The sequence below is a fragment of the Carassius carassius genome, chromosome 15, assembly GCF_963082965.1.
Source record: "Carassius carassius chromosome 15, fCarCar2.1, whole genome shotgun sequence".
Taxonomy (NCBI): domain Eukaryota; kingdom Metazoa; phylum Chordata; class Actinopteri; order Cypriniformes; family Cyprinidae; genus Carassius; species Carassius carassius.
In genome coordinates this window covers 28,969,286-28,993,333 of record NC_081769.1, presented here as the reverse complement: position 1 = coordinate 28,993,333, position 24,048 = coordinate 28,969,286, and the positions used below count along the sequence as shown (strand labels likewise).

General features: G+C 36.6%; 3 protein-coding genes across 5 annotated transcripts in view; 1 reads left to right on the top strand and 2 right to left on the bottom strand.

Moving 5' to 3' along the window:
- Window positions 1-1,522: 1,522 nt before the first annotated feature.
- LOC132158814 (DNA-directed RNA polymerase III subunit RPC7-like) lies at window positions 1,523-7,150 on the bottom strand. The gene is made up of 8 exons (XM_059568400.1): window positions 6,961-7,150; window positions 6,656-6,766; window positions 4,208-4,337; window positions 3,823-3,891; window positions 2,917-2,973; window positions 2,371-2,441; window positions 2,127-2,243; window positions 1,523-1,640 (listed from the first exon to the last, which is right to left on the bottom strand). The coding sequence occupies exons 2-8, from the start codon at window positions 6,761-6,763 to the stop codon at window positions 1,554-1,556; spliced, it is 639 nt and encodes a 212-aa protein (XP_059424383.1). The 5' UTR covers window positions 6,764-6,766; window positions 6,961-7,150; the 3' UTR covers window positions 1,523-1,553.
- Window positions 7,151-9,289: 2,139 nt separating this feature from the next.
- Window positions 9,290-23,005, top strand: LOC132158790 (ankyrin repeat domain-containing protein 34A). Its single transcript, XM_059568366.1, has 2 exons — window positions 9,290-9,625; window positions 18,856-23,005. The coding sequence occupies exon 2, from the start codon at window positions 18,955-18,957 to the stop codon at window positions 20,527-20,529; it is 1,575 nt and encodes a 524-aa protein (XP_059424349.1). The 5' UTR covers window positions 9,290-9,625; window positions 18,856-18,954; the 3' UTR covers window positions 20,530-23,005.
- Window positions 23,006-23,960: 955 nt separating this feature from the next.
- The window catches only part of si:ch211-135n15.2 (uncharacterized protein LOC557207 homolog), a 9,377-nt gene continuing 9,289 nt past the window's right edge, over window positions 23,961-24,048 (bottom strand). For all 3 annotated transcript variants that reach the window (XM_059568396.1, XM_059568395.1, XM_059568397.1), the window contains one exon: window positions 23,961-24,048. This exon is cut by the window's right edge and continues 76 nt beyond it. The gene's annotated coding sequence lies outside the window, so the exon portion shown is untranslated.

Sequence of the window (24,048 nt, the reverse complement as noted above, 5' to 3'; positions counted from 1 at the left end):
ACACATTATTTGATAGATGTATTGTAACTCCATATAATGCAAAATATCTTTTTCAAATAAAACAGGATTTAAACATTTTTGATTTCAGATTATCAGCCTACTTGCAAATCACCACAGATAGGTTTTAATGCACTTAATTTAATAAAAAAAATGAAAACATAAAAACATAACACACTGATGTCAGATTTTTGGCCATTTTGTTCTCAGTAGTTCTTTGTTATAAAAGCAGTCTGTAAATGTGGTATGGTGCAATTATATTTAAGAAATATTTTAATTTGATACATATTCATATTTAAATAAATTAAACTATTGGTTCACTGTTAGGCTGTAGACATATGACTAGGGAAACAGATTTAGAATCAGCCATTGGACAATTTGTATTGTTTGACCATTGAATTTTGCCCTTTTATGGTGGTGGTCCCTAAGTTTTCTGCTAAAAATGGCACTATTTCCTTAACATAACATGCTGTACATTATTACTGACATTTGTCATTAACCCTAAACTCAAAATAGCTAGACTAAATCTGACTTAACTGAGCATTCTATATTTCTCCTCTCTGATTGTTAGCATTAAGTGTGAATAAGTCACTGCAGTGCCTTAATTTGACTGCTCTTATATCAGTCATCTCCGGCTGCTGTAATCTTCCACTGGAGATGACCTGCTATCCGCTTCCTTGAATAAAAGCCCAGACTTATTCCTGGAAGGATTCCTCTGCCTGTCCTCTGTAAAGCATGCCTGAGTCAGCTACTAAATTCATCTTCAGTAAATTTACCCAACCAGTGGAGTGTTCTCAAGATGAAGAGTCACGTCAAAACCATCTCTTTTTTTTCTCCTCGTTTGATCATTTGCTCAAAAAAAAATATTTTCTTTCTGTTACGATAATTTTCAGGTGTATCTGGTCAAATGAGATTCCAGAGATGTGAAAGAAAGATTCATGCACAGTAAATCAAAGGTAATGAGAGTGAGACCTGTGATTCAACTTAACCAAGGACATTTACTTTTATACTTTAAACACACACACACACACACAAACACACACACGAAATGATTGTGCCATATGTACTTTAATGTAGTATCACACCTCCTACAGGCCACATGACAGAACTGCTCATCCATCTACTTCATTACATAAAACGGCAATAACATGAATATTTACAACCACATGACTTGATACCTCACCAAATATTATGCGATTATCATTCAAAATAAGCAATCTACATTTACTGGTCTTTTTTCACAAATCTAAAATGTATAAAAGCTATTTAGACAAATACAACTGTCTATACTAAAACATGTTTGAAAATACGATTCTAAAATATTATTTCAGTTGTGAACTAAAAATTATTTACAAAGCTCTAAGAACCTATAGCTGCATTAAGAGAGAAGTTTGTGCCTCAGTGTCTGCTCTGTGTCCTCCAGACGTTACCCTCGGATTCAAACGCTCTTCGTCAGCAATCAGCCGGAAATCCACTGCATACAGATTTCAACATCAGCTGCCAAACATAATGATCCTGAGGGACAGAGCAGTTCTATGGAGCCTCGGTCACCTGCTTCAGTAAATAGCTTCATCCACGTTCTCATCACTGTCTCCTCCAAACTCCTCCCCATTGTCAAAGTAGGACATGATGTAATCTGTTTCCTGTTACACACATACATAGGATTAATTGGCTAAAATGTATAATGAATGCTTGTTTAATACAGGTTCACATCAATCGATAACATTTGTGGTATAATATTGATTACTACACAATTGCAGTTCATCCTTTGTATTCAAAAGGACAAAATCAAGGTAATCCTGAGGAAGTAAATGGGGGATTTTTTTTTTTTGAGGTTTTAACAGCACACATATTTTTTTTTTAAACAATTGTGTATTATTGCAGCTATACTATTAAACTACTGAGTATTTAAATGTTTATGAATTCACTTTCAGTGTAAGAGTCTCACTGAATCCCAGATTTTACCCCTTTTTTGGCATTTGACAGATGCTTTATACAAGCGACTTTGAATTTTAATAAAATGATAAATGTATTAAATTGTAAACTGCAGGTCCTTTTTTTCCATTTCTTTACTGGTGATCTTGATCAAACATACTGGCTTAATATCACAACAGGATAGAATAACTTACATCCTCAAATTCCTCTTCATCATACTCTTCCTCTCCTTCAGCCTCTTCCTCTTGTGGCTTCTTTTTCTCTCCCTCCTCTTCATCAGAACTCCCGTCTTCCTCTTTCTGCTCCAGAGTCTGAATAGAAACACACACATTCTGTTCATATGCACATAATATCTATGAATGTGTAACAAAATAGATTAAAACACTTTGTTTAGAGGTTTAAGCATTAATTTGTCCCTAAAGAGGTATTTGTGTGCACCTCCAGTTTGCGTATGATCTCCTCTTTGTCCACGCGTGGCTGTTTGGGTTGTTTGGGAACAGCTGGGCTTTCTGCAACCATATAAGCAAAACCGTGTTTGTGCCTGTGGAAATGACATCAGCAACATCCTCCCATAATAACATCAACTCATTGATCACAGCTCCTCTGACAAAAGACACACAAGGACTAAAAATAATCTTGTCTCTCCTCTCTTGGTGACAGACGCTCTTCAAGCCTAAACCTTCATCCCTCTCATCTCCTCTTTTCTCTCCATCCTTTTATTTTAAAGAGATGTGTGTGCAGCGTGGCTGAGAGCCGTCTCTCTGATTTCCCCAGAGACGCAGATGAGTCAGAGAGCGAAGTGCAGACCTGCCGGTTCGGCTCGTCTTTACACACTCATTCATGAGTACATCAGCCTCACCTGCTCCCTTATCTGAGCTTTAAAAGAGCACATTTACAAACGCATGCTTCCTGGACTGGGCGTCTCTGCTCGATCGCAGCAGAACACAGTGTCCAGATCCAGTTAACAGCATCAGACACACTCACTGTCTCTCAGGGGTCTCTTCTCTCTCACGCGCAGCTCCTTCGGAAAACGCCTCCAATCTAAAACACACAACGGTAGGTAAAGGACTACACAAGTGTGCAGAGACGCAAGTGAATCCATGTCAGATTTTGATAACTAAAGCTATTAAAAACATTTTTGTTAACGGATATTAAGCTGAAAAAATATATAAATATTTAAAAAATACAAATAAATTACATTTAGAAAATGTTTACAAACTGAAATAAGATTAAGTAGTGAAATTAATAACTGAAATGATAGTTAATAACTGAATATGTACTAATTGACACTGTTAAAATAAAAATAAATTTTAAAATACTATTTAGTTTGTTTGTATAATAATGTGTATTATATGAGCTGTGAAGTTGTTCTCATGATTTTTACAGTTTTAGGCTTTATGTTACTGTTACTGTTTAGGCTTTATGTTGTCATGAAAACAAAGTTATAAAATTGCATATACTGTAACTACACACAGAAAAGCTTAGTGATTTATATACAAGCATATTGTTTAAATCGTGTGGCTATATTATTAAAACATTGTGTTTTTTAACAGTTATGGATTCACCTTCATTGTGAGTATCTTACTGTAACACAGATTTTTTTTTACCTTATTTGGTAAATAAAAGGAGGAACTTATCGAAATAATATTTTTTGGAAATCAACAATACACAAAAATGACAAAAGCACATTAATGGAAAATTATAAAAAAATAAACAAATTAAAACGAAAACTGTTAAATACGTATAAAAGCTCATTTAAAATATAATTAAACTATAATAAAGCTTACTATTAATAACTATAATAAAGCTATAGTAAAGCTATAATAAGTAGTAGCATGTAAATAATATTAAAATAGCACTGAAGTGAATCGCTTGAGGTAAATCGCTCACCTGGCTTCCATTCCAAACTGTGGTCAGAGGTTTCAATTTTCTGGTATTTGTCAGAGTAACGCTCCACATCTGTCAACAGGACAAAATAACTTCAGACTGCTTTAGAAAGGGGTCTTCACACTTATTGTGGAATTTTCTTATGCTTTATTATAGAGTATAGACTAATTTAGATAAAGGGAAAAAATTCTGTAGGTTTTATATCTTAGATCTGCAAAAAAAAGGAAAATGTTATACATCAAAAAAATTGTATAAATTACAGTCCAAAACTTGGAATACAAATCTCTCTCTCTCAAAAACACAGCATTTTGTCTTCCTAAAGTCTGTACAGCAAAGAAGTGCAGGATGTCTTAAAGATGCCAGAGCTCATCTTTGACGCCGAACTGACCTTTCTTGGGCGCAGCTGGACGGATGTAAAAGGGGAGCGTCTTCATGGCTCCTCTGAACTCTTGTTTGAGAGCCAGCATGTACTCAGCCTCCTCACCCGTCTGCAGGGGCACCGGCTTCTGATCCAAAGGCTGAAACATCAAACAGAAGTGAGGAGGGACAGCTGATACACATCTGACTAGTATCAGGGGTCAAACAAGCACTTGCTGGTACAGTTAACTCCAGAGGCAGACAGTAACTAAATACATTTACTTGAGTATTGTACTTAAGTACACTTTTGAGTGTCTGTCCTTGAGTATTATTTTTTTCTGGAAACTAATGACTTTAACTTCACTACATTTGAAAGACAAATTTGTGCTTTTCACTCCACTACATTTCTATCAAGGTCCTTGAAGTAGAAAGTCGTTTCTATGTAGCAGCTTTGAAAGTCAGTGGATGATTTTTTTCTTCTCTAAAATACGACTTTCTTTTTTTCAGACAGTTTATCAGTAATCGCTCTTGTAGGGCTACATGAAGTGATTTCCCAACATTTTTTGAACACTGACCAGTTGCAAATGTGATATTTATTTACAACAATTCAATAATATGAAAGTCAATATTGTGCTATATATTAGACACAATATTGTCTGATTGTGAAGTGAAAATATTACCTATAAAGCCACAGAAGAACGGTTGTGCGTCTCCTAATAAAACACAATAGGTGTTGGACTGCACAGACTGTTCTGTGTGTGACATCAAAGTACTGCATTAGAAAGCATTTTTAACTATATTGTTTTGATGTCAAATAAGTCTTGCTGTTTGGATTTTTTCTTAAAGAAGCGTTGCTGTTGTAAAGTTATAGAGCACAGTTGTGTTGCTGGGTTTTAAAGCAGGTTTGATTTTTTTTTCTTACTTACTCTCTATTCACAGCAGTTTCACTGTCCACTCAGTTCAAATGTGGATGAATGGCTACACATAGATGTTGTCACACTTTGTCAGAGCTATGGGTGAATTCCAAACAGAAGGGAGCATCCCTATGCCCTACTACCTTTTCTTTTAAGGGTGTAGGGCATTACTGTCTCGTAGAAGCATTTGGAAGTCCCTTGGCGAAGGGAATGACTGACCAAACGTTTACCGTGACAATGCTGCGCATGCCTGCAGCATTCAGCACTCCATCAGTTGTTAAATATCGTCTCATTGTGTCTTATTTACTATTAAACTTTTTCAAACTAAACGTGCTTAAACTTGCTTACACTTCCGTCTTAAATCATATTGCTGTCACTGACAAAAAATAACTTGTATCACATTAAAGACAAATTTAATCATTCTATTCTATTTACGTTTGTATGCAGAGTCGAAATCAACCCCAACCTTGCTTTAAAAAGCATCGCAAGAGCTCCAAACTGAAGACCACATGATCACAAACGGAAGTTGACTTCTGAAGGGATTCAGTTTGTTTTTTCATTTGAAATGTCCGTACAAATAGCATCCCCTTCCTGAAGTGTTCTTGAAGGGCACAAAAAAGCCGTTTGGAATTCGCCCTGTTGTTAGATCACTACCAACCTGCTTTTGTGGGGGTATTAAATTATTTTTGTTGGTGTTGTTTTCCCCATAGGCTTTTAACATTCTAAAAGCTCTTTATTCCAAAGATACAAGCTATTCAGTGTATTCAGCAGGTGTAATGTATTGCAAGTTGTTTCAGAGGTACTGCAAGTATAACAGTACATACAACAATAATAAAACAGTGCATTGACATAAAAAAATGAAATTTATTTTGGTATTCAAGTACTTTTAAAAGCAAGTACTTTTTTACTTTTACTTCTTTAGATACTTTACTAAGCTGTCTTTACAACTTTCACTAGTAATGGAGTAATATTTGATCAGCAGTATCTGTACTTTCAAGTAATGGAGTTGTGTACTTTGTCTGAACTCTGGTTAACGCTTCACTAAATTAAACATCCATTCACAAAAATTAGCTATATAAGGGATATATGATGGATATTTGTACTTTATGCTTATCATAACTCACTTCACTATTCTTAACATTAAGTAATGTCTTAATTATGTTTCAGTAATGTCTAACAACCACGTTTGTCTTAATTAAGAACAGTATTTTTTAAATAATTTTAAACCTGCACTTATGTTTCTAAATAAGTTTTGCTTGTGCTCTTTTATTAAAATGTAATTTATATTTTATTAACGTGTGCTATCTTTTTAAAATGATTTTGTGTTGTGATGACTCGCTACTGACAAGTTGTTTACAATACAAATCGTTGGCTGTGATTTCTGTAGCTCAAACTGTAGCGCACGATGCCAGCAACGCTAAAGTCCTGGGTTCGACTCTCAGGTAATGCAAGAATGAAAACATTGTAAACAGCTTAAGGTAAAATGGTCTGCATAAGTGCATTGATATAATGTGTTATAATGAGTATCAGTTCGATGAGGTTTTATTTCATCTTTAAACACTCACAGGGAATAGAGGGGTCGGCTGGACGGAGGATGGAGGGAGATTTTCTCCTTTACCGATTCCAACGATCTCCACGGAGAAAGTGAGCTGCCCTCTGCCCCTTCCTGCCATTATCTGAGACACAATCACCACATATCACATAATTAATCATACATCTGATATAGCCGATTTATTTCATATTTAATTCATATCATATCGAATTCCGCTGCAAAAATAGACATTAAGACCAAACTGATGTTAATATTTTAGATAGTGTAGATATTGTTTTTTATTTAAATGCAATATTTAAACACGCCTCGCTCACTCACAGAGAAAAATGCGATGAAATCCCTCTTTATTTATAACTTCATTTCATTGTGCAAAGCATTTATTAGATAATCTGTAAATATTACACGCAGTTGGTTTTCATGGAAATGTAGGTTTTATTGTTGTAGAATTGAGCAGTAAAATCACCCGCCAAACATCTGCATGTTTGTTTTCGCCTTTCGCTCGCTGCGGAAAATGTTCCTTCCAGAAACGAGCGCGCGTTCACTTATGGTTCCGCTTCTGTCTGATGTTAAGTTTGATGTTAAATTAATCCTTCGCAAAATGAGTCATGCACAACGAAAAAATTAATTAAAATATATATATATATATATATATATATATATTTAAACAGCTCTAATGGTGGACAAAAAAACCCCGATGTTTTTTGTATCTCCATTATGTTCCGAGGACTGATTTGTATTAAAAAAAAAATTTTTTTTTTAAATCATACGTTTCTTCGTTTTACTATGATTTAATATATTTTATGCCTTTCAGCTATATTGCTATAAATATTACTTTTCATCCTTATTCCTTCACCCGCTTCCCATCGTAAAAAAACTAACAAAACAACATAAATATACGAATTATTACTAATTATTACTTTGAGACTATGGTTATCTATATAAAAAATTGAATTATTTACTAAAAAACTGGGTGAAATTTTTTGTTCATCCTACAGATTTTTCTATCATGTCCAACAATGTTATTAAATATGAAGCATGTTATGTGTAAAGAAAAATTAGGTTAAATATTGTATTGTGCATCATGCTAGAATTTTGTCAAAATGTGAAGAAAATATGTGAAACTATAATTTAAATGTGTTTATGATACATAAAATGTAGCTATAAAAATGCCTAAGCATGTCACCTGTTTTATTGTATAAAATGTCATTTTAGAATAGTATCAAACACAAATATTTAAAATGTTGTGGAAATGTTTATGACATTTCAGAAAAATGTGTTGCATGTGTCTGATTGGATTTAATTTGAAAGTTTATTTTCTAAAAGCACCCATATTTATCACTACAGTTCCATTCTAATCTGTTCTGACGAAGCTGAACTGCACTGAAATGCTTTTCTAGAAAACCTGAAACCAGTTAAAATTCAGCTAAATCTGCATATGTAAAAAATAATAATAATAAAAAAAGACATGAAAGGAAACCTATCCGTGATATTGCTGACTCACAGCCTCCCCCGTCAAAATCAGAAAATATGTGTGAGAGACAGAAATTAGGCATGAGCTCATTTCAATAAGGTAAACTCATTTTAAGAAAACACAACATAAAACCTGAAAACATTAATTGAAATATTGAGACGTAACATTCAAACTTTAATTAAATCTAAACATGGGCTATAACCTCTCTCTTTCTCTCTCTCTCTCTCTCTCTCTCTCTCTCTCTCTCTCTCTCTCTCTCTCTCTCTCTCTCTCTCTCTCTCTCTCTTTCTCTCTCTCTCTGTCTCTCTCCCTCTCTCTCGCTCTCTCTCTCTCTCTCTCTCTCGTTGTCTCTCTCTCTCTCGCTATCTCTCTCTCTCTTCCGCAGCATGTGCATGTCACTGTGGGAACGCTTCTGTCGGAATTCACTGAATCAGTTGCCATAGAAACTGTGTTCAATAATAGCCATAGTCACTAAATTAGTATTTATGCAGTCTGAGAATTGTTTCACACCCCCTGCTTTCGTACAGAGAGGGCCTTGATATATATTTAGCCCCAAAAACGAAAAGAAAAAAAATGCAAGCAAAAATCTAGATTTATGCTGAAAGAAAAATAAGCACCTCTGCAAATGTGTGTTAAGTGTATTTTAGCATTGACCTAATACACGCCATCTTTACTATGGAAAAGCGGCACACAGGTTTCATACATGCATTTACAGACTGCACAAATACATCATTAAAGTACTTTAAAAATAAAAGATGAATAAAAAAGATTCTAAAATAAATGCTCTGTCATGACAGCAAGGCTGCACCAATGCTGCATCATTTACATTCATCAATGGGTGCTTAAGTGGGTCAAGGCTGGCATATTTTATACTTTTGCATGGGTTTAATGCGCAGTTACGTCTATATGCAGAATTTAGAGCAGGCACAGAGCCTGCTCAGAGCAGCTTCAATTTGACTATGTAAAGCACTTGCACACATTGCTTAAATGTTATCATGCATCAAATCACAGTATACAAAATTTGTTCTTTTTCTTAGACAATATTATTATTATTATTATTAAATTGTTATTATTATTATTGTTGTTGTTATGGTAAACTCATTGAATTGTTCTGCATCAAATTGTATTCTCTACTGGTTGTGAGAAACAGCACACCATGGCATACAAATGCAGGGGTGCATCAGAAAATCAGAGATAAACTTAAAATGATCAAAGAATTAAAATAATAGAATAAGTTTCCCCCTAGTGGAAAGCAGAGATGGCCATGTGCATGTGAACAGTCAGTAAGTCAGTGGTTTGCTCGGTGAAGCTGGACCTCAGTGCGTCTGTGCGTGATCGTGGGAGCCTCGTATCAGCTCACTGCCCACTCCACACCCCCGCAGAGTCCCCCAAAATCTCGGTCGCAGGAGGAGAGCTGATGTGGGGGATATAAGACAAGGGGATCAGCAGACAGCAGCTGGATTCTCGGGCTAAAATCAGCCGCTCTGATGGAGTGAAGACAGCAGCTACACGGTGAGACTCTTTCGAGATACTCTCCAAATGTTGCTTTCAAAATGCTCTTCGTGTTTAGGATAAGATTTACTGTTATTCTTATTCTTATTATTTCGTTTATATTTTGTATTTTTGTCAGCTGAGCATGGCCATAACTAAGCAGACTTCAGTCCTGCAGCGATATCTTAACATTCCATTGCACTTACATATTATTTATATTTCAATACATTTTTACTGAGCGATTTTCGAGTAGTTCGATGTTAATTATTTTGTGCTGGCATGTGCGCTGATCAGAAATGGTTGCTGGCTGCACATTTGGTCTGAGTTGTTGAAGATAAAAGCAAATGTTTTATTGAAGGAACGATGTGCATATGGCTGCAGCTGTTCATAAGGCTTTATGAACGTTCGTTGCGAATTCATGCACCGCAAATCGGATTCTCAGTTGCACTCAGTTGGATTTCTGAAGATTTGCTGGATGTCTAAAGGAGACGGTCTAAGACTGATGTGTATGCTGCTGTAATGTTTATTGTCTCACTTCACAAAAACTTAAAATATAAGCGTCCCTGTGGCGATTGCTGCTTGTTTGCTGTAACGGAGTCTTGAAGTGTGTGTCTGCTGTTTGGAAGTTCATTTGTGGACACTGAAGCTTTGCGTCAGGCAGAGAGCTGACGTGAATAGACACCAAATTTGATGCTTCAAGACTAAAAATAGTCCTGAGCTGAAGATATTTGCAGCTGGCAGTGTGAATCGAGTCTGTAACGCATCAAAATCTGTAACTGCTCCGTTTTGCGAATGATGTTCAGCACCGCGGACAGCGACATAAATTCAGCATTTACTCGTTTGATTTATGTAATATTTCCACTTGCAGAATCAAAACATGAGTATTGCTGTTGTTTACTTTCTTACCTGGTTATATTAGGAGGAAATAATTCCATTGTGCTGCAATAATGATGCTATTGGCAAGGTTTTTGAACATAGCAATGACAATACCATGTTTTTGGACGTGTAGCATGGAGTTTTTTCGAAGCACTATTTAAATACCATGCCACATTCTTTTAGTATAAAGTATGAAGCAGATTCTTACTAAAAATAATCACACTCCACTCCACAAAATAAATTGTATTTTGCATATAGAAAATTAAGCCTAATTTTAAAACGATTAAGATTATAGATTTTCTTGACAGTTAAATTTTTCACCCCAGTTGTCATCATAAAATACTTAGCTATTACTCCCATGTGAAAATTTTAATTGTTTATTTTTCATGCTATTAGATTATTTGTTGTTTTAGATCATTTGTTCTAAAAACAATATCACAATGAAAAAAAAACTGAACGTAATGATCCTAAACACAAGACATATCCCCTATATGCTGGACAATATAAAAATCATCAGATTTCTGCAATGATTTCATGAAGTTGGTTTTTCTGTTTGCATAAAACCATATTTTATTTCTGACATCTGTAGTTCGAGGGCAGATAAGAATGCATTGGTATGCGGTTGTGTGCGGTTATGTGAAAGGAGACACACAGATTGCTATCGAATTGGAGGAGAATTCATTCTCATCTCTGTAAATCACTGAACACTCAGTCTAGTCGAGTCAAGTGGTTTTGTTGTCATTCATCTCATTACAGACTGAGTGTAGGAGAAAAACGAACTTGCCATGACATGTGTGGCATTGAAAATGACAGCAAGACCTAAACATGCCACAGTAACCAATACGGATTAAACACAAGGAAGTGCAGAAGATGTGTCAGGAACACTTAGGACGTTTAATATGAAGGAGATAATCTCATTGCTCCTCTGCAGGATGGCTCTCTTTGAAGCTGCCAATGTGAGTGATGAATTTCCTCAGCAGTTCTGATGCTACTGGGTCAAAGGGTCATCGAAGCACCGCTGATGGATGCTGTTCTCTCAGCTGCTGTAAAAGTGATTGCACCTGCCTCGATCGGTGTGATCTAATGAGGCAAACATTGGCTCAAAATGACTGCGCAGCCCCTTCTGGTCACGGGCCCCCTCACGCAACCTCAGAAACAGCCTTGAGTCACACACACACTGCTGTTACGTAAAACAGAAAGCCAGGGTTGGGGACTCTCAGAGGTGTGAGAATGAAGACATAATATTAATTTCCATCATCTGTCGGGAGAGCATAGAGAATTAGATATGATTTGTCCCAACAAGACAGCTCGGTACGTCACCTCTCTCCTCTGGCACAGCACTGAAATGCAGACCCTCTGCAAGAGCTCTTCAACATGCTGAAAAATTGGCAAGTTTAGTATGGTCATGTTGAACGACTCTTTACTACGTTGATTTGGACACACTCTAAGATCTATAGGGAATGCTGGGAAGAGCAAAGGCTTTGTTCAGATGGCACATATATCTGATTTATCTATCAGATTCAATCTTGGGAGCTGTCTGCTTTTCTGTCATTTTTCAAGTGATTAAAATTGGATGCGCTTGTTCAAACAGCGAAGGCAATATCTGATATATTTACACATATACCAAATATTGACTGGTCATGTTGACGTCCTTCAATACATAACGGATGCATGAGAAAATGAGTCAAGTCACCTTTATTCCAATAGCGCTTTATACATAGATTGTCAAAGCATATTTACAGTGATAAACAGGATAATTAGAGAATCAATTATGGAAGCTCATAGAGCTACATGATCATTTATATCAATCAATACATCACATTTTTAATTTCTCTCAATTTAAGTATTGTCTACAACATTTTCCTGCTGGTTATTTATCCTGAGTAAATTCAGACAGAGTTGTAGACAAGTGCACTCTTAAATATAAAGGTTCTTTATTGGCATCAATATTGAGATGAAGAAAAAAAAAATAAAGTAAAAAAGTAAAAAATCACACTAGTAAAAAAAATTGTTATTTTATGAACTGATCATTTTAAAATACCTAACCAAAAATGGTTCTTCTATGGCTTCAAATTTTTAATTTTTTTTAATTAAAAAAATGTATTAAAAATGACAAAATCCAATTGAATGGAGTTTCAAGAGATTCAAGATTTTATTTGTCACATACAAGTTATATGACATACAACAAGCAGAGAAATGTAGGTCTTGCATACTCTTTTTAGACTGTGCAAAAATAAGAAAAAATTAAATACGAATAATGAAATATACACAATATATTAAACTACTACACAGATTATGTGTAGAGATGCTACACAGAAACTGCTACACAGATGATGTGCAGTTTGGAGCATTTTGGAGAATTAGACATCTGTAATTATATATATTTTTTATTCAAACAAGTCTTGTTCCGTTTAGTCCTTTTAGGCTTGTGTTTTGTGGGGTCAAATACAAAACTGGTACAATGTATACCTTCAATGCAACATAAGTCACTTTGCAAAAAAGCATCTGGCAAATGTAATGTTCACAGTCCCTCCCTGAATTGTACCAGGTGTTGCTTGTTTAATCAGTCTGTATATAAATATAAATAGTTGTGGTTCTAGAGTATCTGTAAAGGATGCAAATTGCACCAGAGTACAATTTATTATTTAGAAAACACAGATGTTGGAGTAGAATTGCAAAAACTTAAAATATAAGCCTCCCTGTGGCAATTGCTGCTCGTTTGCTGTAACGGAGACTTGAAGTGTGTGTCTGCTGTTTGGAAGTTCATTTGTGGACACTGAAGCTTTGCGTCAGGCAGAGAGCTGACGTGAATAGACACCAAATTTGATGCTTCAAGACTAAAAATAGTCCTGAGCTGAAGATATTTGCAGCTGGCAGTGTGAATCGAGTCTGTAACGCATCAAAATCTGTAACTGCTCCGTTTTGCAAATGACGTTCAGCACCGCGGACAGCGACATATATTCAGCATTTACTCGTTTGATTTATGTAATATTTCCACTTGCAGAATCAAAACATGAGTATTGCTGTTTATTTTCTTACCTGGTTATATTAGGAGGAAATAATTCCATTGTGCTACAATAATGATGCTATTGGCAAGGTTTTTGAACATAGCAATGACAATACCATGTTTTTGGACGTGTACCATGGAGTTTTTTTGAAGCACTATTTAAATACCATGCCACATTCTTTTAGTATAAAGTATGAAGCAGATTCTTACTAAAAATAATCACACTCCACTCCACAACTGATGTACAAATACAAAACTGGTACAATGTATACCTTCAATGCAACATAAGTCACTTTGCAAAAAAGCATCTGGCAAATGTAATGTTCACAGTCTCTCCCTGAATTGTACCAGGTGTTGCTTGTTTAATCAGTCTGTATATAAATATAAATAGTTGTGGTTCTAGAGTATCTATAAAGTATGCAAATTGCACCAGAGTACAATTTATTATTTAGAAAACACAGATGTTGGAGAAGAATTGCAATAGCTGCATGTATATACATATCTGTATGCATCTTTTATGCATATATCCGTACATATTAGCTCTGCTCCAAAATCTGGAAAGCTGTCTACATGTAAACTGAAATGAAAATCACTAAATAAAGAGCACTTTGATTCTTAATATCATGACACATTGTGAGTTTGTGACTGAATACTTGACCAAAGTCTGAAGGAATGTTTTTACACAGATGTTTGATTAAGCAAAGAACACCTTTGAGTTATGATTACAGACACGAGCAATAAAATTAAACTTCAATATAAAGGTATTGACATTAACATTTACGTTCGTGCATTTAGCAGACGCTTTTATCCAAAACAACTTTTGAGCATACGCAAATTGTCTCTGAGCCAACAATATTTGCAGACAATGCCATTCAGTTTCCGTGAAAAACTGCATAGAAATATATAAAAATAAATTATATTTTGAAATATTTCTAATTATCTAGAACCGAAGCCCTGTCTGGTGTCCTTTAAGGGATAGTTATATACTGTCTATATAAGTCCAACCTATACTGGATATCACTGACTTTCATTGTATGGATGAAAAAAACAGCCAACTACTAGCCTGCCATGCATAATACAGCCATTTTTGCTGGTATGTTTGAATTGGGATTATTTCGACTATGTTGTCATCTAACCTTTTCAAAAACACGAAAGAAAAGCTTTTCTATTTTTAGAACATCATTGTCATGTAAATGTACCCTAAATGATTTGAATCACCCTATAATTTTTATTTGAGCCTTTAAAACAGGCTGGTCACAATGCACATGTCAGGTCAGCATACATGTAAGGACGCCTGTTGGTTTCAGCAGGCTGATCTCCTGAGAGACGATGCCTGCCACATCTCTCCAGTGAGTCTATCATGGAGATGAGTCATCCATGCTGCCCCGTGTTTGTGAGACAGGAGATTAACCTCGCCGTCTTGAATCCCCGAAACCCCTTAAAGACAAATTTTTTTGTGATTACACTTTCAAAGAACAGTTCATTTCTCCATGTTCCTCTCCACCTCCCATAATTGGTATGCAAAAACAGCGTTCCTCTTGCTTTCCTGGGCTGAGCAGGCTCGGAAATTACAGAGAATTTCTTAAGAAGGCAGTCAGGAGGAGCAGTTCGGGTCTGTGGGTGTATTGGTGTGATGCAGGAGGATGTGAATTCTGCACAGCTTCTACACTCTCTTGACGTTCCCAATGTTCTTCGTATCGCCAGAGATAGACTAGGGAGCAACAGGATCTCTTCTGGGGGCTGGCCGATTTTGGGGATGTTGAAGCCAAGTTAAAAAAAAAATATATAAAAAGGTTTAAAGGTAAAATTTATTTGTCCATCCTCAGGCCATCTGTTTTAAGACAGAGATCCTGGCGTACGCAGACGATGAAGGCAACGTTTAGAAAAGCAGCACTGGGTGTAGCACATCACTTCACTTTCTAGACTGAACATATGATAAGGAAACCATTCTATACAAGTAGAATTCATTAATATAAAAAAGCTGATTTTTAAATAATTGTGCTGTTTTTATATATCAGTTATTTAAAGCCTATCAAAGCACTGTTAGTTTCAGTGTATATAAGAATGGTAATTTATCAGCCAATGCATTGTATTATATACTGTACAACTGTTCAAAGGTTTGGGGTCGGTAAGTTTTTTCTTTTTTAATGTTTTAGAAAGAATCTCTTATGATCATCAAAGCTGCAATTATTTGATCAAAAATGGTATTGTATTAATGCAAAGCTGAATTCTCAGCATCATTACTCCAGGCTTCAATGTCAGATGATCCTCCAGAAATCATTCTATGCTAATTTGCTGCTCAAGGAGCACTTCTTATTATTACCAATGGTGAATACTTTTTTTTTCCTGTGGAAACTGACATATTTTAAAAATACAACATTTGTTAAAAATTGTAATTGTCTAAACTGTCATTTTTTTTAATGAATTTAGTGCATCCTTGCTAAATAAAAGTATGAATTAAAATAATAATAATAATGATAATAAAATTACTGACCCCAAGCATTTTAATGGTAGTGTACATACTTTGTAGTTGGTTGATATCCGTTATGTGTTGTTCTGGGTCAGCATGGGTCCTGGGCTTTTTTTAGTCCCAGTACATCTCGGCATATCGCTGCTTTATATCACCAGAGCTCAGGAGCGCAGCGAGAGGAAGACCACTAGGAATAAATCAAACTAATTATATATGAAAGATAAAGAGTCACCATGTCTTCAATTAATCAGACTGTGAAGGAATAAGAACATAAATAGCAAGTACAACATATTAGTTTTGTCCATGTGCAATTAGTTTCTCCTTTCCATCACTGACCTCAGGTAAGTCACTTAACATCACCAGTATCCATATAGCTGACACTCCCTCCCTGTAGTCGCTTATACAGTACTACATATAAGCGACTACAAGACTGTCTTCACGAACTCAAGCTATGGCTCACAAACAACTTCCTGCTTCTTAATGACGATAAAACCAAATCATCCAATTTGGTCCAAATGAGTTTTTTGACAGACACTGCACTGATCTTGGTACACTCACGCCACAACTCACTTCTGAAGTTAAAAACTTAGTTTTTTATCTTGCCAGTAGTCTTAAACTGACCAAGCAAATTAACGCCACAGTTAGAGCCAGCTTTTATCATTTACGACAGTTAGCCAAAGTCAAGCCTTTTTTAAACAGGAATAGCTTTGAAACAATTATCACGCTTTTATCTCAACACGACTTGACTATTGCAACTCACTATATGTTGGGTTACCTCTCACTTCCATCTCTCGTCTTCAGATGGTCCAAAATGCGGCTGCCCGTCTGCTCACTGGCAGCTGAAAACGAGATCACATCACCCCAATTCTACGTTCTCTGCATTGGCTACCAGTTCGATATAGAATTGATTTAAAAAAAATATTATTTGTCTTCAAATCTCTTAACAACCAGGCCCCTAAATACCTTTCTGACTTAATTAGCATTCATAATCCATCAAGATCACTCAGATCAAGGGATCATCATCTCTTGGCTGTTCCACGATCTCGTTTAAAACGAAGAGGTGATCGGGCTTTTGCAGTAGTCGGCCCTAAGCTGTGGAACACCCTACCACTACATGTTAAATCAGCCTCCACAGTAGCTGGAATCAAATCTTTGCTGAAAACAAATTTTTTGTCTAATGCGTTTAATGTACCATAACTTGTGTTTTTTGTCTTGTTTTGTTTGTTTCTCTTATTTTACTGTACAGCACTTTGGCCAACCACGGTTGATTTTAAATGTGCTTTATAAATAAAACTTGATTGAAAACTTGATTGATTGAACCCACCATGACAATACATGATTGACCGCATATAGTCAAACCAATTTCATTCTCCTTTCCTCCCCATTTGTTTAGCTCATCAGCTTTTGTTTGAGAAGATGGCTTTGGATATTTTAGGTAATGTCAAGAACAATATTTGAACATTGGAAATATGGTTTATTTGGCATAACTTGCAATACATCATGTACCAAAAGAAACATAATTTCGAACAACAATTTTTGTGTTATTAAATGCCTGGTATCTGTGTGTAAGATGAATGCATGTCATTAATCATTTGTATGTGTGCAGTGCTGCTGACTGAGCTTGTGACATGTTTTTATGCTCTTTGCACCACTCAGGAATTCAATTTTCTTTTCTTTACTGGACTGTCATTATCATCCCTCTCCTGCCTTCGTTACAGAGAAGATGGAGAGGAGACTGTGTTAAAGAGTACAGGGTGTCAGCCCACAGGACACAGTGTTCAGAACACAACTAAGAAAGCAACACTTTACCATAAGGTTGTACACATTAACTTTAGTTAATCCATTGGGTGTTATTAGAGATAATAGAGAGTTTTGAGTGCTGTGGATTGAGTCTGATTATAATAATGTGATTTTAGATTTCAGACTTTGTTTGATTGATCTGAGAACTGTATAGAGATTGCCTGTTAAATTCCAATTTAGAATTGCATTTGAATTAGGGCTGCCAAATCGATTAATCACGATTATTAGGATCCAAAATAAAAGTTTGTTTACATAATATATGTGTGTGTACTGTGTATATTTACTGTATATAACTTTATATTACTGTATACAATATATATTTATTTGTATAAATAAAAATCATATATACTGTAAATATGAATATATATCCTACATGTAAATATTTATTAAATATATATATTTATGTGTGTGTGTGTGTGTGTGTGTATTTATATATACATATAAATATATACACATCACACACACATACATTAACATGTAAACAAACTTTTATTTTGAATTCGATTAATCGTGATAAATTGCTTTGACACCCCTAATTTGAATGTAAGGATTTAAAATTAAAAAGAGAAAAAAGAGAAATTCATATAGCAGTAACAGTTAACTAGAAAAGCAAAGGTTGTCAATCTTTAAATGTCAGCTTTACAAAGCCTCATTTAAAGGGATAGATTCAGTTCTATAAATTCACACTTAACTGACAATTCAAAATTTTGTGGAACCTAGGCATAGAACCTGGGGCGGTAGTGGCTCAGTGGTTCATGTAGGTTGTCTACAAACCGGAAGGTTGGTGGTTTAATCCCTGGCTCCACCTGACCAAGTGTCGAGGTGTCCTTGAGCAAGACACCTAACCCCAGCTGCTCCTGACGAGCTGGATGGCGCCTTGAATGGCTGACACCGCAGTCGGTGTATGAATGAGTGTGTGAATGTGAGGCAAATTGTAAAGTGCTTTGGATGGCCATGTGGTCTGTTGAAAGCGCTATATAAATGCAGTCCATTTACCCATCAGATTAGTGTCTGTGATTGCAATAATAGTGTTCTTTTGCAATATTCAAATGTCAAACAACCCCTATGATAAAATACTTTTATTTGTTTTTGTTTAAGGTTCACCAGAATCTGAGCTGGGATGTCCCAACATTGCTGAGGCCGGAGGAGGAGAGGGGTGGGGGATTCTGGGGTTCTAGAGGTGGAGAGTAAGACATCATGGGTGATGGAGGGGCCTTGCATACGGAGGGCAATGCCCTTCTGAAAGCAGTGTTCCAGGGCAAGCTCCGCCTCGCTCGCCTCCTCCTGGAGGGCGGAGCCTATATAAATGAAGGGAACGAGCGAGGGGAGACGCCGGTCATAGCGGCCTGTCTGGCGGGATACGATGATCCGCAGACCCGGCAGAGAATGGTGAGGTACCTGCTTGAGAAGGGAGCAGACCCAAACATCCCTGACAAATCTGGTCGGACTGCCCTGATGCATGCGTGTGCAGAACAGGCAGGCAAAGAGGTGGTGTTACTGCTGCTGGAAAATGGCGCCGATCCCAGCTTGAAAGATTATTCCGGTGCCTCTGCACTCGTACACGCCATCAATAAGGGCGACAGGGACACTCTTCAGGTCCTACTGGATGCCTGCAAAGCCAAAGGTAAAGAGGTCATCATAATTACCACCGATACATCTCCCTCTGGCACTAAAAAGACCAAACAATACCTGAACTCCCCACCATCTCCGGGTATAGTGGATAAGCTTTCCCCTGCTTGCATGTCTCCATCTGAGGTAGAGATCCATACCTCTGGCTCTGCCCCCGATGAGGAGGAGGAAGGTATCTTCAGCTTCGCCATGACCTCAGCACTCCCACTACCCTCCAGCAGACCACAAGGGGAGAGGAGACCACCGCCCCGTAAGCTTCTGAAAAGACTGAACTCTGAGCCATGGGGTCTTGTGGCTCCTTCAGTACTTGCTGAGAGAGCGGAGCGGATAGAGTGCGATTTAGCCGAGGAGGACAAGTTGGTTTCGGAGATTAATGGGATGACAGTTTCTGGTCCAGGCAGACCTCTCCTGTCCAGAAGGCACAGTATAGAGACCCATGACCCAACTTCTCCAAAACTGATGGACCGGTCCTGTTCAGAAGACTGTGCAGCACTGTGTGGTTCTTCCTGGGCAGATAAAGTCCATCAGCACCAGTCACTGTATCGTCGGAACACGGCCCCTGAGACTCAGGACAGTGTGGCTCAGGCACCGACCGGAATCCGTGGCTTACCACACCCCAAACTCACCCGCATGGAACACTACGAGTCGGACACCCACCTGTGCCCTGCCTCCATCCCTGGATCTCCAGATTCTGGACGTGTCTCAGTGGAGCGCCGCAAATACAATGCCTCTCCCTTGTCACTGCTCACCAGCTCTTCTCGAGAGTCTCTGGAGAGCATTCCCAACTCTGTGTCTCCTATCACAATGAGGCGGCGTCCAACAGGACTGTTGGAACGGCGGGGATCAGGCACTCTCCTTTTGGACCACATCTCCCACACAAGACCTGGGTTCCTTCCTCCTCTTAACGTCAACCCTCAGCGACCCATTCCTGATATCCGTGCCAACGGAAAGCCCACATCTCCTGTTCACTCAGGGAGCAAGATCCTGCTGCCTGTCGCACCATCGTCACCAAAGCGTGGGCCAGACTTCAAGATGAAGAAGAAACTGATGAGACGGCACTCGATGCAGACGGAGCAGATGAAGCAGCTTTCGACCTTCCGGGAAATCCTCACAGAAAAGGTGATGGAGATAAATGGAGATTGAGAGCAAGAGGGAAGGAGAATGAGAGAGAGTCAGTGCTGGCTGAGAGTTTTCATTACTGGGTTCATCTACATCATCTTTGAGGCAAACATGCTCTGGTCCAGTTCAGCTCAAAAATATGTATTGTGGATTCAAAACCATCTTCAAATCCAAACAATGAAAGTGAAAATGAGTCACAGTCCCTCGAGATCATAAAAGGGATCAGCTATTCCAAATTTAGAGACCATTCAAATGTTATTTGGCATTATTCCTTGATCATCAAGAATGCTTGAAGATGGACCCACTGGTGTCAGTGGAAGTGCTGTTGGTGTTTGAAATTGCTGCAACCCTCAGATGAAACCTCACAGATTTTGTATTTTACAGGTTTCTCTAAGTATTAGCGCTGTTATGGCTTACAGCCTTCTTAATGTTGTGCACTGTCTGAAAACAAATATGCCCAAATTGTACCTTCAGGGGCACAGCTAGTTGTTGATGGGGCACTACCCTTAAAATAACAAATTTGTACTTTATCTACCAATAAAAGTTGCATATTTGTACCTTAGAATAGTTAAAACGTTTGTTACCTTTAAGGTACTACTATGCATCTTTGTTGGATAAATAAGGCACAAATAGTACCCAATAAGGGTACAAACTGTTGTAACCCTTAAGGTAAAATTTTTGCTATTTTTTTGTGATGATCCTGTGGAATAATTGGGTTAATACTCTTAATATTTTTGAAAAAATGCATCCATCTGTTTTCTTTTGGTAACAACATCAAGTGAAGTTCAAAACTCTAAAATGTATTTCTTCAGCCATTACATTACAGCTAAATTGAGTAGTTTTATTAAAACTGAATTTAAAAGTGATAATTTACTTGTAAATAATAGTGCTCAAGTCTTTTTAATGCAATATTTATTTCTGCGTATTTGTTTTGCACTGAGGGTTAAGAAATGTAGTCCTTGACTTTAATTAAGCAATGGCAACCTGATTTTTTTCCACAGGATGTACACTAAAGAGTATTGGAGATGAATGACTGCTAAATATTCCTGGAACAAATGATAGTATTAGATGATGAACACATTTCTTAAGAACATTTTATTGCATTATGAAAATGCAATAAAATATTACAGGAATCAATTAACATAAAATTTTAAAATTTAAAAACTATATAACTACTATAAAACAAAATGGTACAACAAATTACATGTCTTAGGGATTTTGGATGGGTCGTTTATCTTTCTTAAACTCTTATAAGTGATACAAAATAAGTGAAGTGCAATTCTTGAAACTCAAAATCCCAAAGAAACTCTACAAAGCCCATCCAAAACCACACAGATCCAACCTGCCCCGACTCTGTGGAGGGGGAGAGAGAAACCACTTGCCTAACGCACACTCACTCTGGAGACACAGAGCACAGATATTGTGTACATACTGTACAGAGAACAGTTCTGTCTCAAGCGTCTGAAAGTGCAATATTCTGTGCTGCCTCAGCACTGATTACATATTATTATCGTGAATGTGAACAATCACTCTGACGTGTGTTTGTGGTAACATGCTGCAGTAAATAGTTCAAGACGAGCTGGGAGCTCAGTTTACATTCAGAGGAGGAATCTCTGCACAAAATACATGAGAATAAATTTCCTTAAAGAGCTGCAGTGCACAGTGTGTCCGTGTCAAACACATAGTTCAACTCAAGCTTATGATGTGAGTGAATCTAGTGTTTCTGCTTTGAGATGTTCTAAACTTGATGTGAATTAAACTTAGTGTACTTGAAATGTATCATGAAAACAAAAAGAGGAATATTTTTTTATGCCTGTAGGGTTTTATTCTTGTTGTTTTTTATTTTTATTGAAAAATGTATGTTTAATACCAAATTGTTGGTGGTGCAGTTTGACTTTGATGGTAGCTTTTGTGTTCCAGGATATATATGAGCAGCCGGAGCTCAATGGCTATAGCAATCTTCCTGAAAACGATTGCAATAAAATCCAACCGTCACCTGTTAAACCAACGGACTGAAATCCAGATCTCTGATTACCTAGCCCTTTGTCATCCTGATGCGATTAGGAGAATCTTGGCACTTTGCTGTGTATTCATTGATTTTAGTGATTCTCCTCTTTTCATTTAACACACAAGTGAGTTTGTTTCTAAATATGTTTCTATCTACAGTAAGTATATCTAATATTTCTGACCTGCTGTACAAAAACATCCATTTAAATGAGTTGAAATTATGTTCAAGTGTATCTAAAAAGATGTTAATAGTGTAAAGGGTGTTTTAGGTGCTGTACACAATGGACCTCCTTCTGTGCTACACTGTCCTTGGGTAGTTTGAGCCGTACTGCTCTCAATTCACAATCGAGAGGTCACAGTTATCCTATCAATGCATCATTTAATGGATTATAGATTAAATATTTCTTGTTATTTTGTATGTTTAATGTGATACACAGGTCAAATGTATTAAACCAAATAATAAAAAAAAAGTATTAAATTATTTAAAACAAAATGCTGTTGTGCTATTTCTCTGAGGTGATGCCTTTTAATTTCTTTGAGTAAATTGCATGACTGAGTCATCAATTTATTTTATACCAATGGTTCTTAACTGGTATGTTTAAGGTTTTTTCTAAAAGGGTGCAAAACTTTGGAGAGTCAGTGCTCAGTATTCACTTATGACTGTGAATTTTTCTTTTGGGAAATGTTGGTCTTTGAATTGACACATCATGACATTTTAAATCTGGTTATCATAAGGTTGTTTCTATATGTAAATTGAACGGACAGTAAACACACTAGGCCAAATGTGCTTTATTAATCTTATAGTTAGTACTTATTACAGTTAAATAAAACAATTCTGTCAGGTTAATATAGGATGCATTTTTGTGTGAAGATTTTTTTCCCCTGAACATTTATGTACACTCTACACTAACATTTTGTATAGTGTTGAATGGAAGACTAGTATTTGTTGATTTGATATATATATATATATATATATATATATATATATATATATATAGAGAGAGAGAGAGAGAGAGACTGATAACAGTAATCCAATTTACAGTCACTCTGCTAATATAACTGCATAAATATCTTATCACAAATGCAAATATCTTTATCTTAATACATTTTTTTATACATAATACCTATTCTAATATACTTATTCTATTATTATACTACAAAACTTAAAATTACACATTAAACATTCCATATAAATATAATATAAATGCAAATATTCTAATAATTAACAGAAATATTTAGAACATATTATAAATATAAATAATATTTAAAATGCCAGGAGCTATCAGGACATAAGACGCCAAAGCCAAAGTGGAGGGATGGAAAACAAAAGTGTGGCCTGATTTAATAATTTGACTGATTATATGAACAAATATTTAGCAAATCATAGACTCTAATCTTTCATATTTAGAATTCAGTTTGTCCAGCTTTGTTCTTTGATGAAGATCTCACCTTGTGACAGGTCAGGGTCAGACCAGTCGTTCTTACTGATCCTGTGCAGGTCTTTCTCATCTGGATAATGCCCGCACACCATCACAA

Bases quoted from the DNA above. Each gene is read 5' to 3' on its own strand.
- LOC132158814 (XM_059568400.1), bottom strand. From the start codon at position 6,763: ATGGCAGGAAGGGGCAGAGGGCAGCTCACTTTCTCCGTGGAGATCGTT. The intron at 4,338-6,655 runs GTGAGTGTTTAA...TTGATGTTTCAG, and splicing joins AGCCGACCCCTCTATTCCCT to CCTTTGGATCAGAAGCCGGT. The intron at 1,641-2,126 runs GTAAGTTATTCT...TGTGTGTAACAG, and splicing joins ATGAAGAGGAATTTGAGGAT to GAAACAGATTACATCATGTC.
- LOC132158790 (XM_059568366.1), top strand. From the start codon at position 18,955: ATGGGTGATGGAGGGGCCTTGCATACGGAGGGCAATGCCCTTCTGAAA.